We start from the raw sequence: 16,143 nt of genomic DNA, 5'->3' as shown, positions 1-16,143 counted from the left end.
TAACTTTCCATGACCAAGTAATATTTACAGAAACTTCAGCTCAATGTAGTCAAAGGATCACTAGACAGTTTGCTGATAACAAAATGTTATTACTTCAAGAGATAGGGTATCAACAGGTAAGAAGCAAAAGATATTTTTTGCCTTCACTTGAGTCAACACGATCTACCAAATAAAATAAAAGTTACGTGAAAAGTAAAGAAAAACATGGTTGGAATATCCATTTAACAAACACCAGAAAACAGAGCTCTACTTGGAGGTAGAGTATCCTGCTTCCTGTCTCACAAGAGTAGATCTATTTAATTGTCTCATCTAACCTTCCCACCTTCATTCCCATACTTCAATGTTTGTGATGTGACTGATGAGGCAGAACCTGATAGTTTTTAGTTATACGTAACTCACACGTATCAGGACAGATCAGACACAAGGACACAGTGAAAGTCAAGCTGCAATTACAATTAAGAGACAGTCTTGAATCAACATAAGAAATAAACACAGTGGAGTCTACTTCCCATGAAAGTAAAATATAGATAGCAAAGAGGAAGAGCACATTGTGCTGTCCTGGACTTCACTAAGCAATTTCATATAAAGATGCTTGATACTTACTGCTTCCAGTAGATGTCTAAAGCTACCAGGACAAATCCTAATTATGGCTCACCATGCACTTAATATAGGCTACCCAGACAAAAATCAAATTACAGCTTCCCTAGAGGGATATTTTGACAGTGTTCTAGAATGCTTATGAACTACAATATAATTAACAATCCTAAATAAGTCTCGTTAAAGACACATTACCTTGCCACTGGTGATATTAATACTTTCCAGAGATGACCCCAACCTCGGAAACAGAACAGGTTTACCTCATATTAAAAACAATTCCCCTAATAAAGGCCAGCTTTGCCTATAACTAATAAAAAAAGATGAAAGGGGAATTAAAACTAAAATCTTAGGTTTTAACCTTCTCCTGTATTCCTCAGGTTAAATACCCTCTTGACTATAGAGCTGGTCACTCATTTGTAAAGAATGCAACAGCTGCTGCTGCATATTTAGCATCACAAGGTTCTGTTTTACAGTGAAAAGCAATTTACGTTCTTTCTTAACTAGTTAATTTCCTTTAAAATCAGATCTTGCTGCAGTAACTGTAATTCCAACAATGCTATTTTTGATAAATTGTTCTTACTTCAGAACTTCAAAGTCTCTATATTTTCTGATTCATTAGCAGTAGTAACTGCAGTAACAGAGAGACCTTTAGAAGTCAACATTACCTAGAGTTAAAAGCGGCTGTAATAGAAGATAAAAGCAGTGACTTTTGTCCAGAGCACAGCTTGTTCTCTCTATGAAAGATTGTCTTCCATCTCTTCTGGAAAACACTCTATCTATTTTCATTAACAGAAAAGCATTATCTCAACATTGTAGCACTTTAACTTCATTACTAGTATAAAATTAACGAATTATTAACTGATTTATACATGCATTCTAGACAGTTCATTCTTTCCCCCAGAAAAAAAACCCAGACAAACACCTAACACAGAAATACAGTGTAATATTCAGACCAAATGTCACATTAAATTATATTAAGCAGAATCAAATCTTGACTTAACCAGCCAGTAAGCTAAAGTGTTAGTTTTTTTCCTGGGCTACTTACAGGCAAACACAAAAAGAACACATTCTCATTTGAAGTTACAATAATTCTTACCAAGAAAATAAAACAGAAAAACCCTACAAGTAGCACAAAACTTTAATTAAAATAAAGCAATAGTTAGCCTTTTAATGCCCCCCTAAATTTTGGTAATGTGTCTGTCCATGAAAGTCTACAGCTTTCCTTCTTCTGTCATGACTCCTCCAACATCAATTCTTCGTCCAGCCCATCCCCAACCACAGCATAGTATTTCTTCAGGTGTTGCAGGACAGCTGCAGGACCCAGAAGAGAGACACTAAATGTACTATACAGGTGCACTGAAAGCAGCATGTGTTTCCCAGTCGGAAGCTGTAACATTTGGCAGACACTGACAGACAGTTGTGGTTCCACCCCCTCCAGCAGGCATACCCCTCATACAGCTTACTGACATCACAAGGAATTTTTAGCCTTTGAAAATTCTAGCTGGCATGTAATAACAGACAGGATTAATGCACAGTTGTTACCAGATTTGTCACTCCTTCTACCCAAGGGGTCACTTTACCACAAATGTTACAGTATGTTAGTGCCTTTAGGCAACTGCTCATGCACACACACTCCCTCCTCCTCCTCCTCCTCCTCCTCCTCCTAAGTACTCATGGGCAATCAGAGCACTGGTTCCTCTACAGCAAGCCCACAGCGCAGCAAGTGTCTCTGGCTCTCGTGACTCACACACTGCCAAAGGAAATCCTGCCCGACCACAATCCAAAGCACCGAACCTCCCCTTCCACGCTTCTTCCTTCCGCCAGCACCCACAGACACGGGACAGAAAAAAAACAAACGTGTTACATCGGGTGTAGAGAACTTCTTTTGAATTATGGAAAGAGAAGTGTCAGACAATTTTTCCAGGCTGCCAGGAAACTACTAATGTCATGGCTGATCTCTACCTATTGCTGTATCCTTATCCATTTTCACTTTAGCCCACAGTCATTACACTACAACTACAAAGTTGTTAGCAGTTTTTAGATGCTGTTGCAAAAGTTCTTGAATTTCACATTTTTTAAAATTACTTCTTCAGATCACACAAACACTTACCAAAGGATGAGTATTTTTTAATGCTACAAAGATACCATTTAGGCCAAATTCTGCAACTATTAAAATCTAAGGTAAGTAGCTACCAGACCTCATATACATAAAATAAAGAGACCCAGTGCTATGGTATGATCTACAAAGATACAAACCACAAAACTAATATAGAGTTTACCTTCCCAGCATAAAACTGCTTTATTTCATCTACAGCAAAGACCAGACCTAAAACAAAGAAAAAGGATCAGACACAAAACTTTCAGTCAAGGACAAAAAGGAATATGTTTTAGAGACAATTGTGAAAGCAAGCCCTATATCCTTGGTCCCATCACAAGACGTAACTTCAGCTTCCCCTTCTTGCACTCCACCTGTCCTCCTAACACCAGAGGACTTCCACAAACATCACAAACACAAAGCAGCATATTATGTGGATTTAAAAAATAAAAAGAAGCTAAGTCAAAATTAGCCACACTGGATGTCAGCTCTTTTAGTCATGTCAGGTGACTTCCTTTCTCTAGGCCACCAGAAGAACTTACACACAGAAACACTGTCAGGAATTCAAGGCAACTGTACAAATCCCATTGGCCAAGACAAGCTGCTTTTTGTACAGAAACTTAGCTAGCACCAGACCAGAACTAGATGCTGCAACTCAAACTATTGAGAGAAAGCATATAAGCCATATAATCTCCAGTCTTTGTCCTCATCATGTTTTCTTTACTATTCCTTCAGTTGTGCCCATGCACAGCTACCTGTGATGACACACCTCTAAGATGAACATCCTGGCTGATTCAGCATGAAATCCCCAATGCACAGCACCATGAATGCAGAGCTGTACAGTCTATCCAGTAACTTCTTACCTACTTTCCCTTAGAGATCTAAACATCTCCTCTTCTCTCACACACATTACTATTTAAAATTACAAGCACTTTTTCAGTGCTCCAGTGTACAAATTCACAATAACTACTAACTGAGAAAGCAGTTAGGAGGAGTCTTTGACAGTGGAACTTTGAACTGCAGAAGAGAATAAATATAGGGTGCTGTCAGGTAGGACTATACAGGCGGGTATATTTAACTGGATTTCCCAGAGCTGCACACATTTTTTCCTGCTAAGATTCTGCATCTGGACATGACACAGATTTAAATATTCTTTACCAATATGCTTAAACCACCAAGTCTTATCTTAAAGTTCTTCCTCTGGTCCAAACCATACACTTAAATTTAGGCAGACTGGTTTGTCTCTGAAGTTTAGTTCCTAAGCTTTTCACACTTCTCTTGACAAGGAACATAATAATTGACATTTTAAGATTACATCTTTATCATTTACTAACATAATATTATATTTCGATTAAATGGTTCAAACACCACTGTTCTCCCTCAATGCAGTTAACAGAATTACTTTTCAAAATACTTTTCTTACTGGGAAGAGCCAAAAAATCTGTACTCCATGAAGTATTCAGTTATGCTACAGTTGATCAAAAGAGGCAAAAAGCACTTAAGTTTCACATCCTATATTATATATGAATTTTCTCAACATCATTATTTTAAATTGTTTTTGTAACAAATTACTGTTTCCCCAAATTAAGGTGGGAGGGTTTTGTCAAAATTTTTGCACACTTCTTCAGCTCCTTCTGGCCAGCTAAGCTAGAACATATGTGCAAGACGCCTCACTCTGCTGGCTTTGGCTGGGGTAGAGTTAATTTTCTGCAGCGTGGATGGTATAGGACTGTATTGGATTTGTGCTGAACACAAGAGTTGGTAATACAGATATAGTTTTGCTATTGCTGAGAGGGCTTACACACAGCCAAGGCTTTTTCTGCTTTTTGTATTCCAGTCTGGGGAAAAAGTTGAGGGTGCATGGGAGGTTGGGAGGGGAACATAGCAGGGGCAGGTGACCCAAGCTGACCAGAGGGATATTCCAGACCACGTGTCATCATGGTCAGCACATAAAGGGGAGGAAGAAGAAAGCAGAGGAATTCACGGAGTGATGGTGTTAGTCTTCCCAAGTCACTGTCACCTGTGATGGAACTCTGCTCTCCTGGAGATGGCTGAACACCAGCTTGCCCATGGGATGCAGTGAATTAGTTCCTTGTTTTGCTCTGCTTGTGTGTGGCTTTTGCTTTCCCTATTAGACTGCCTTTATCTCAACCCATGAGTTCTCTACCTTTTACCCTTCTGATTCTCTCCCCAACCCCACTGGTGGGGGACTGAGTGAGTGGCTGTGTGAGCTGTCAGCTGGGCTTAAACCATAATCCTCACCTAAAAAGAGATGGATTTATGAAATCCACAACTGGCAATTCCACTTCCCCACCATATTTCCAGTGGCAAGCCACAAGACCTTAGAGTAGCCATTAAACCATAAATTACTATACATATTAAAGAGGGAAAAAAAAAAGAAAGAAAAATATTAAGTATTTTCCAGCTCTGGGAACTTAGTAAATTTGCAGAAAAGGGAAAAAAACCAAACAAAACTGGAAACAAGTAAACACCAAAAACAAACAAAAAATCCAAACACAAAACATGAACAAACAAACGAAAACCCAACAACAACAAAAAACCAAAACAAATAACCAAAATGGCATGGCCCTGAAGTCATTAAGTTTAACTAGCTGCCCCACTGGATTTGGTAACAACAGTCCTAAGGGAGAGAATCCAGATAAAAAGGTCTTCATCTCAATCCATTATTACTTGGTGAAAATAAAAGCCAGTGTGATATACTCTATCATCACTATAACCCCCACTTCACTCCACTAAAGCTAATAGGAATATTTTTTCTTTCCTCTAGCCTATTACTGGCTACAGACAAGTATTCCTACTCACCTACCCAACACTACACTTTTCAGAAGAACCAGCTCTGCCAAGAGTTGCTAGACACACGATTATTTTCAGAAACAGGTTTTCCACAAACCTCCTCTCTGTTTGGATGGCAGACTGTCCTCGTACACCCTTCAATAAGAAGATTTCTGGAGAGCAAGTGTGTGTGAGGTTGACTTCTGGGGATGACAAAAGATTATATACCACTCTATTGCAAAGTGAATGCATAGCAGAACTGGAATAAAACCATAATATATTAATTGCAACACAACAAAAAATACCATTGCTACTAAGATATGAGATGGTCTTGCATTAGTGTTATGTTAGTTAGTATGTGGTAACAGCATTACTTCCTTACTCCAGAATAAGATAACAAGCAAGTCTTTACTTGCTTGATAAAACTTTACCATTAGCACTTGGTATTTGGGCATAAATCCACATGTCTTTGATATTTACTTACTAGTGACTTAACAGAAATCTTTTTATGAACCTGAGAGAGCTTAGAAAAGCAGCAGAAAATCTTAGCTCTCACAAATTCTCACATTTCTGACTATTTTAAGCAGACACTTGACCAACTGTGGCACACAGGTTTTGGCCATGTCCAGGCTCTAATCAGAATACATACCAACAGCAGCATGTTTCCAATTCTCAGACTGCTTCTTAAGTCTTTAGCTGCACAGTTTTGCTCCCTTTTCAAAATGAGTGCAGTGATCCACCATTTCTGTTCCCTCTAATATAACACTGTCTCTAATAATCCAGAAGAAACACCATTTGTTAAAAGTACTGCCTACCAGATGGGCACAGTGTGCTGGGCTGTATTCCTGCCAGCCTGTCACAAACAACTGTGATCTTATCTCTACCTCCTGTGCTGGTGTCACACAGGAAAAGAAAGCCCTACTAGTTGCAACAGCAAGGAAAGTTTCAGATTCATCCCTACGGTTAGGTAAGCTACAGGAGATTTACTTAGGACAGAGGCATAAGATAAGGCATGCCTATCGCCTGCTCCTGTGTTGAGTCATCCTGGCCCATGCTGCTAAGCAGTGTGTGATCTGACAAGAAGCAACTAAGTTCTCTTTCAACACGCACCCTCTTTGCCAAGAGAGGGCCCCAGCAAGAACCTTTACCCAAGCTAAAGCATCAACTTCTAGCAGTTTCGACAAACTCATCAGGCCTAGAGGTTTTCCCAAGAATATTGCACCAATGCCAATATGTCAGCAAAAGAAGAACAAACATTTGCAGAACCAAACGTGTTTCCACAAAGTAAAAACCCTAACACAGATTAACTGGAACTACAAGAAGCAAACCATCCCCCTTTAAGCTTACATATGAGAAAGAACTCTCTTTCCATACAGGTTGTGGAAGAAACAGAACTGTTTTTCTAGAGTTGTGGATGGCTCAACCCTGGTGGTGCTCAAGGCTAGGATGGACAAGGCCTTGTGCAACCTGGTCTAGTGGGAGGTGTCCTTGGGGGGGGTTTAGGTCTAGATGATCTTTCATGTCCCTTCAACCCCTTAATATTCCGTGATTCTACACTGGCTGGCAAGACTTCAGCTACCATTACCAAGGCAATTGTGCAATTTACAGTTGTAATATTGTTCCATTGCTCCAAGAAAAGGCTATATTAAAAGATATTGAATACTACTTCTCACACCAGAATAGCAGCAGTTCAATATACAAAGAATACCCAAAACCTTGAGAAAAAAGCTAACTCCTCCTTTTGGTTATACTGTTTTCCATTCATACACTAGTAAGTATTTAAGTATGAATAAAACCTCACACCCCTCCTCCAAGGAAAAAAACAAGCAAAAAAAACCCCAAACAAACAAATAAACAAAAACCAAAAACCAAACCTCAGAAAAGAGAAGTAAAAGCAAAGTTTGCTGCCCTTTTGAAATTCACTTCATAGGTACATAACTTTCCCAGTTTACGTCAGCTCTGCCTCCTTCCCTACAAGGTATATAGTGCTTTCTACAGTGGCCTCACCTTATCCCGTATCTTCTGCACCTTTTATCTCTTGCTCTGAGGAGAAACAGCTCACAGCTTAATAATAGTGAATATTAAATAGGAAAATTTAATTGGAGTACTGCATACTCCTTTTTCCCGCCAGTAAATCAATAAAATCTTGAGGTTTTTAGCTACTCAACTTTCAAATTTTGTCACAGTCAACCAAGGAACGCAAATGCATGACTCTAGGAAGCAAATAAGAAATGGAAAAATGCAAAAAATAAAAGTAAGCCATCTCAGAATCACACAGGTAGCATAAAAGAGGAGTACACATCCTTATTTTGAATAGTAGCCACAAGGAAAAACAGTACTTCTCAACAGCTACAAGGTACACCTATAAGTAAAATAAAGTTTTACTTGAACTTAAGAACTTCAGTATCTTGGAAGGAGAGACAGCAATCTAATTTTATTTAACAAAAAAGAAATTACTAGTCATGTTTAGTTTTCCATTGGTGCTGCTGAAATAGAATGGTCCTTATCTTAGATGCACATGTGCTCTGACAGTAGGAAAGACCAACACAGAACCAGGAAAAACAGAAGAGCCATGTGCCAAAGCACAACACTTCGGAAAAAGCAGACAAGAGGAGTACAAATTTTACATTCTTCAGTTGAGCAAAGTCTACTTCTCAAAGAAACAAAACCACACAAGTCAGATGAGGATGTTTTAAAAAAAAAAAGAACATTATCCTTCAAGAGAGGAAACACCCCCATAACTGCTTCCCAGGTCCATATTTCTAACACATTCTAGGTTTTGAGGTGAAAAAGGGGCTGCAGTAGCTTGCTTCCAGTTTTTCAAAGTCTCTGTAGAAATGCAGCTACCAGCTCTCACCAAGACTGATGAAGAATCCTCAGCATAAACAGGAGAAAAAAATAGCCAGTGCTGCACATTCTACAATTTATTCTAAAGTGCATTATTACATTAACCTGCAGATGTAAAGAAGCATACCACTAGCAAGTTTTTTCATCAAAAGTGCAGCAGCTGCAGCAGTGGATGAAACTCCTGAGTACTTAAACCAAGTACTAACCGGCTTTTGAATTAAAGACGATGCTGGTTTCATTTGAAATTAGCTCTGAAGATAAACTGTCCAGGCTGGTAAAGCCAGCCTATGTAGTGTTTATCCCTGCTTGGGCAGTTCAAGAGAGTACAACATGCATCATAAGACCTTCATTACCTAAATTTTCCTTAATAGCTTAGTTTAGAGATGAGGCACAGATTAGCAGAATTGGCCAAGCTGTCCTTAATACAAGCCTGTCATGCCTTGTACCTAAAACTAAGCCGGCAACTAAATACCACGCAGATGCTCTCTCACCCCATGACACCTCACATCCCCCACCCCATCCCCTCCGCAGGGCTGTGTTTCAATCCTGGGGCAGCCACTTCCAGGTGTACCTGACACCTCTCCATGTGAAAGCAAACTGTGGCCTATATACTCCGCTGCCAAAGGGATTGAGAAAAATGTATTAACAGTATCAGTTGTGGCACCACTTAGCTGCCTTCGACTCCAGCTGCTACCGAAGTCCCACCATGTCCACCACAGCAGCACTTGGGGGTGGTGTGACTTCATTGAGGCCACAAGAGTCTACTGTCAGACTCCACTCTCCCGCAGACTTAACTGTTTGTATCGTGTTACCAAAGAGAAAAGCAGGTCCCACTGATCACTCCTTGGCTCTGGAGCCGACCGATCAGCTTCTGGGTGAGAATCATGGTGTCTCTGCTGGCACTGGGCAGAGACACCAAAAGCCCACTGGTACCCTTTGGGGCCCTTGAAATGCACTCTCCTGAGGTAGCCTGTGCCAAGGCTGCACAGGGCCTCTGGGGCCATCACAGTAAGGAGCTTTTCCCACTCATTCCCAGTCAAGCTCATTTCAGCCTCCAACACAGTCAACTACTGGGATGCCCTTGTCACTCCAAAAGCACATGGGTCTGACATGCTAGGCCATCGGATCCACTGAGTCCAATAAACATGGTTGTCCTACTCCACCTGGCTGGAGCAGGGCCCCTCCACTCCTGGTCACTGGACTGCCCACTCACTTCATATAAAGAAAACAAGATCAGAATTTCTTCCCAAAATATTAGGAGTAAGATAAGACCTTCATTCTGGTAAACTGCCCACTGGAGACTGGAGGAACAACTTTCCTAGTAAAAAAAAACATTTGGGATTGTTTTTCCTACAGCTCAGGTACCACGGCCTCTAGGGTTGAAGGCAGGCTTTCTATCCCACTTCTTCATGTCTGCTCTGTGATCCCTCTGATAAAAACACAGAGCAACCCACTATGTCTACCCTCTACATGCTCTCTCTTGAGCAGAACACTTACTGTTAATAGCAGACATACTGGGGCATACAGATTAGGAGTAGGATCTGTCTTTTTTTATTGTTGCTGGAACTCGTGGAACAGTTTTTCCCATTTTTCAAGCAGTTTTCCCACAGCAAAGTCCATAGGGACTCATTACTGCCAGAGCTGGCAAGCCACTTCGCCCAGCACCACCTCTTTGTCTCCCCAGCTACCCAGCTTTGTCTCATTACCACCAATAAACTGGCACACAACAATGGTGCATGGTGCACTCCACTCAAATTACCACCACCATGCGTCACATGAACGGGATTTCAACTGGACTTGTGGGTAACTTCACATTGTTTGGGTGATAATAAATCATCTCCAGCATGGCTGATTCCCTCAGGTACTGGACATGGTGGCCCACTTGCCTGGGTGGCATATAACTTCTAGTTTTAAGGGATATCTCTCCTTCACACTTGACAGGAGTCACCTCCAGAGGCTGATGACTTGTATCCTTTTCCTAACTGCCTTGTTAATGCCCTCTTCTTCAGGAAGAAATTCCAGCTGCTTCCCTACCCTAAAATTCCAGGTTACTAGCCCTCTTGCTGCAGCACCAGAGCCGGCAGGTAACAATGTGCTCATCTGTACCATGCCTGAAGCCTCTTCAGATATTCACAGCTCACTCAGGGATAAGCATTGAATTGTTGTCTCTTTTCTGTCTTTTCCTCCTGCTCTTGCAATAGCCCTGCTTCACCCTACTTTATTATGAGCTGACTTCTGTGTCCATTTCTTCTAGTTTATATGAGTGACTGATGTCTGTAAGCCTGTTTCAGCTGCAATGCCTGTCACTGGAATTAGAGACTGCCACTTTCTTGACATATATAAAGACCATCTCTTCCTCTGAAGGCACTGAGTAGGGCTTTCCCTTCATGAAGCCATACTGGCTCTACCAATGCCTGCATTGTTCTTCAGGCGTTTTTCAGTAATTCCCAGAAAAATCCTCTCCATACTTTTACTGGTCACTGAAGTGAGACTGAGAGGCTCAGGATCACCTTTGTAGTCCCTTCTCTTGGGAAAATGTTAGCCAGATTGCCATTGACTGGGACCTTTCCAGATTCCCAAGACCATCCAAAAATCATTGAAAGAGATCTTGTGATGAATGACATCAGCCAGCTCTTCTGAGTACTCTTGGCTAAATCCCATCAGGTCCCACAGACTCCTGGGGATCCAGCCAGTTCTTTCATTCTCATAGCCATGGTCCTCCAGCTCAGGGTGCTGGGAAACACTTAGTCCATTTTCAGTGTTGACAAGAGAGGCAAAGGCATTAAACATCTCTGCCTTGTCTATGTCCCTGTTTGTGAAGTGATCATCCTCATCCTGTAATGGGCCAATGTTATTTCTGCACTGCCTTTTGCTACTGACGTATCAAAGAAAAATATTTTTTTCTTTCTTCTGACAGTCCTGGCCATCTTCAACTCCAGCCGATCTTTGGATGCACAAATTTTCTCCTTACAATGAGGAGCAGCATCTCTGTTTTCCTCACATGTCACTAATACAATGAATGCTTTTAAAAATTTGTTCTAACATGTAGTAGTCAGATTTGTTATTACCTGAACTCATCATACCTCCTACTGGGCACGAGAAAAAGACTGGTTTAACACCAGTCAGCAACCAAGTATCACAGAGACACTCATTTGCTCTCCCCTCATCAGTGAGATAGATGGGAGTAAGATTGGGTGGAAAAGGTAAAATCCATGGGTTGAGATAATTTAATAATTGAAATAAAGTAAAATTAATAATAATAACAGCATAGAAAGGGGGAAAGAGAAAGGAATAAAACCCAAGAGAAAGAAGTGATGCACAATAAAATTTCTCACTGCCTGCTGACTGATACCCAGACAGTTCCCAAGCAGTGACTGGCCTCTCCCAGCCAACTGCCCCCAGTTTATATATTGGATATGGAATATAACTTTGGCCACTTCAAGCCACCCATCCTGGCCATCCTCTCTCACAACTTCTTGTGCACCTGGCTGCTGGTAGTGCATGAGACACAGAGAGTTCTTGGTTTAGAGTAAGCACTACTTAGCAACAAATAGGAATCACTGCTATTCAAAGGATTCTCATACTAAATCCAAAACATAGCATTGCACCAACTAACTCTATTCCAGCCAAAGTCAGGACAAAGTCTTAGAGTGTACCACAGCAAGGGCACCATATGACCTTCAGATCTGAAAACAATCCTTAGTCTGGTTCCCTTTGGCCAAGCAAGGAATTCTTTTAGCATCTAGATGCTTCTTGATCATAAACCTTTCTATCTAGCCTCAGATGTACAAGGACCTCGGTTGGGTTTGTGGGTTAATTTTTTTTAATTGAGAGGGAATCCCCAAGTAACCAATTAAGCTGGCTTTAAGACTTTGAAAAACCAGGGCAGCAAAGAGTGAACTTAATGGGAAGCAGATCTGGCCCGCTATTTTAAGTAATCTTTAGACAGTAGTGGGGGGAGGGATGAGAAGAGGGATGGGGAGAAGAATTAAAGTTTTTCTTGAAGAATCTCCAGTGCCTAGGAATGCTATTTTGCCCTTAACATTAGGTATATCTGTCCTAAATTTCCAACCCATTCTAAAGGAATACCAGTATGAATTCTTTTGGGGCGAATCCAGTGTCATAAAGCAGTTTAAGCGTTGATGGTATATGTTTTTTGAGCTCACAACTGGCCACACGACAGGTGAACACTTTCATCACACAGTAATCAGGAAATTGCTTCCTAGTACAGAATGATCACAAACACTTGAACACCACGGAAGCAACACTGCACTCAGCAAAATCCTGAGTTTAACAGCTATTTGTTTTCCCACACGGCATACCCATAGCACTACCTTATCTTGTGGGTTTCTTTTCCTTTAAATAAAAAACACCAATGACTAATGCATTTGTGTTAGTTGGGTTATTAAAAAAAATAGAAAGATTTATTTACACTTCATACCATTTTCTCGCTATTCCCACTGGAAAGCCACAGCTGCAGGACAATGAGACGTAAATCAGAAAAAAACTCCACAGAACCCCAAAAAAACCCAAACAAACAAAAAGAAAAACCAAGCAACCAAACAAAAAACAACCTATGGTATCTGGCACTTCCTTGAGCTGCAAGAAGCATCAGGAAAACACAGATTTTATTCAAGGACAGACTATAGCAGGAGGCAGCTACCTGGAACCTTATGCTCGGACTTTAGAAGGGTTCCTGCTGGTCTGTGTACTTTTAAGTAGGAAACAACTTCAAAGTTTAGCTTAACATATTCCTCTTCAAAGTATATCCAAGTCCCTGCAAAACAAAATTCTGTGCTAAAAGCCATGTTCATATAGTACTAAGCATGTACACTTAAATCAGGAAGCAGAGCTCCCATCTGCCATATTCTATGTAAACAATACTATTTAGATGCATGTAGCTCACAAAAAAAAAAGGCTTATAGAGGTGTTCTGCTACCTCTGTTTCTCAGCATCACAGCCATTGCAAACACCAAAAAAGAAAACCTAAGACACTTAAAAGCAATTACCATGTGCAAGAAACCACAACAAGCTTATTAGTAAAGAGACTATACTGAACCTGTAGGCAAAGACAGCCTACAGTGATACAGACAACTTCTGTTAAAAAAGCAGTGATCATCCCCAAGATAACCATCTGCCCTCTCCTCCTGAACTGTGGAATATGACCAGGAAAAACTCAAGCACTTTCTGCATTACCACTACAGGTCTCTTTCAGACTCCAAAGAATCAAGCACTAAGCAAATCAAGCATATGCAAAGAGCATGAGGTCTTTCAGGCTTACACTGAGAAAATTACATTTTTGCAAAGTATTGCTCAAATAGCACCTCTTTCTTGGGCTTTTATGCCTACCTTTTTATTTTTAATTTTTTCTTTTGCATGGCGGCTTCTTTTCCTCTAAAAAGAAGTAATATTTAACACCAAACTCAATGAAGTATATTCTTTCCTACTGTTCACCAGAACAGCTGGGCTACAAAAAAGTTGCTGAATATCTGTTTTAACAACTGTGAATTCCAACTATTTGCTTACTGAGAGCTGCAAGAGCTAGTTAATAACTTTTATTTCCCTACTCTGGAAAAAAATCTCAGCTTCACAGAGATGGCTTTATTATTTTGCAGTAATTCACTCTGGTACACAACGAAATTCAAGCATTTCACATCCTCTTCATTGCTGCCACATATAACCTTAGGAAGTAGAAGCTTTCATAGCATGCTCTCAAATGCAGGCTAACATATATTCACATTCTCTTACTAAGAACAAGAACAAGCTAGCTCCACTGAGCTACAAAGCATAGCAAGTCCTAAGTAGACATTAGTCACTTGCCTCACTGTATAAAAGCACTGCCACACCTCAAACACCGAGCACTGAATAAAACTCAACCTATTATGTACTCCCTCTAAATCGCCTTCAGGAAAGTTTGGGCAGATTTGCCTTGCCAATCTTCATGAAGAAGCTTCTGGATGCTCACAACACTAAAATCGTTCATTCTAGACTGTGCAATCAAAAATCAAGTCTATATTCCCACACGCGCATGCCAGGACTTCGATCTGTGTTTAAAAGCACGCTCCAGTTAAAACTGCCTCAGTTTGGAAGTGCCGTCCTCAAAAGCACATCTAGGACAATACTTTACAATCACCAGTTTCCAAGAGGTGTTGCCAAGGAATCCTGCTACGGTGTTCTCATAGTCTGACAGTGTAACAAGGAAAACCTTCAAGTTCAAGCGATCGTTTGAAGGGATTTCAGTTCGGGCTGTTCGAAGGACCTTTAATAAAACAACTGCGAAATTATAAACATCTTTGATGCATCTTACATTAACTATAGCTTTGACCGACTGCACTTCCCGGACAGAGAAAGTGCCCACGGAAGGAAGACCCCAGGCACACGGGGCCCTCTCGGACAGCGCGGCCTCGGCCACTGTGCAGAGTCGGGGGTCGCCGCTGCCCGCTCACCTGTCCCTCTACCCCCGGGCGCGGGGTCGCGCCCGCCCGCCGGCAGGGACGCACACCGGAACGGCGGCGCGGCACGCTCCCACGGAGCAGCGCAGGAGCCGGGGTTAGAGAAAAAAAATTAAAAATTAAAAAAAAAAAAATTAAAAAAAATATATATTAAAAAAAAAAAAAAAAAAAAAAAAAAAAAAGGCAAAGGAGAGGGATGAGGAAAGGGGCCGCCTGCGGCCACGCTGCCGGGACAACTCTCCCCAACTCCAGGCGACGGACTCGCCCCTAGACAGGCGGCCAGGCCTGCCCCTATCCTGCCCGGCCGCCCGCCCATCAGCCCCCACCGGGGAGCAGGTGGGCGACCGGGACGGCCGGTGCAGCGGAGCCCGTGCCGGCATTTCCCCCGCCTCCGCCGCGCCGGCGGGGACGGCCGCCCTCTGCCCACACGCCCGGAGCCCCTCGGCAGTCGTCCTCCGTTTACCTCCTCGCCACCGCCGCTGCTCTCCTCCGTGCCGTTTCCTACGCTCGCCATGTTCCCTCTCCGCTGCCCGCCGCGAGAGATCTCTGCGGCCGACGCGCCCCGTCCACTGCTCACAGCCCAGCGGCGGTGCCGCCCCTCGCCCTTCCTGGCCGCCCCCGCTCGATCCGGCCGGGTCTGGCCCGGCCCCGCTGCTCCTGCCCGGTTCGTCCGGGGCCGCGTTCACCGCCTCCTCCCGCCCCGGCCGCCCCGCGGCTCCGGCGGCCGCGCCCCCTCGTTTGCATGGCAGGACCCGCCCCCGCCGGTCGCGCCCCGCTGGCCGTTGGCGTCCGCCGCCTGCACACCGCCCGCGCTGTCTTTCGGCCCGGGAGATACGGCATGTCCCAGGGCCGCCGGGCCCGGGGCGGTCGGAGAGTGCGGTTGGACAGGTCGGAACAAGCGGAGCGTCGTCCCAAACTCGTGCCGAGGTCCCCATCCTGCCTTCGTCCTGCAGCTCTGCCTCCAGCCGCACAGCGGCTTCGCGCCACCGTGACCGGCTTGACTGATGGAGGTGCCGCAAAGCTTCTCGCAGTCGTTCCCGGGGTGTCCTTCCAGTTCCCGGGTTACCTGAGTGGCAGCACGGGCTGGTTCACGTCACCTGACCCAGCGGTGGCGGACTGGCGCTTCGTGCCGGGCGGCAGCAGCCTCTGCCGGGATATGCCGCGCCGCGCGGCCGGCTGCTCCAGGGAAGGGCAGCGCGGGCTGCGCTCGTGTCCGGAGGGACCTCCTGCACTGCGAGCAGACCCGGCCGCTGCCATGTTGTCAGTGAGCCACAGGTATTCAGTATCTGATGTCCGGGAAAAACTTGCACTTGCAGTCCTTCAGCTCCCAGTGGCCTGGGGAAGAACGGCTTCATCATC

General features: G+C 43.2%; 1 protein-coding gene across 3 annotated transcripts in view; it reads right to left on the bottom strand.

The window, feature by feature from the left end:
• The window catches only part of TTC39B (tetratricopeptide repeat domain 39B), a 73,692-nt gene extending 58,324 nt beyond the window's left edge, over positions 1-15,368 (bottom strand). The window contains exon 1 of one of the 3 annotated variants that reach the window (XM_014873818.2): positions 15,248-15,368. In XM_014873818.2, the coding sequence (XP_014729304.2) occupies positions 15,248-15,298 (51 nt within the window). In that variant the 5' untranslated portion in view covers positions 15,299-15,368. Of the gene's footprint in view, positions 1-1,262; positions 1,380-12,995; positions 14,650-15,247 lie in introns of those variants that run through there. The other 2 variants (XM_088155950.1, XM_088155951.1) reach the window with 2 other exon arrangements.
• Between the last annotated feature and the right edge of the window lie 775 nt (positions 15,369-16,143).

Source organism: Sturnus vulgaris, chromosome Z (assembly GCF_052056855.1).
Source record: "Sturnus vulgaris isolate bStuVul1 chromosome Z, bStuVul1.hap1, whole genome shotgun sequence".
NCBI classification, from domain to species: Eukaryota; Metazoa; Chordata; class Aves; order Passeriformes; family Sturnidae; genus Sturnus; species Sturnus vulgaris.
This window is presented reverse-complemented; position numbering and strand designations above follow the sequence as displayed.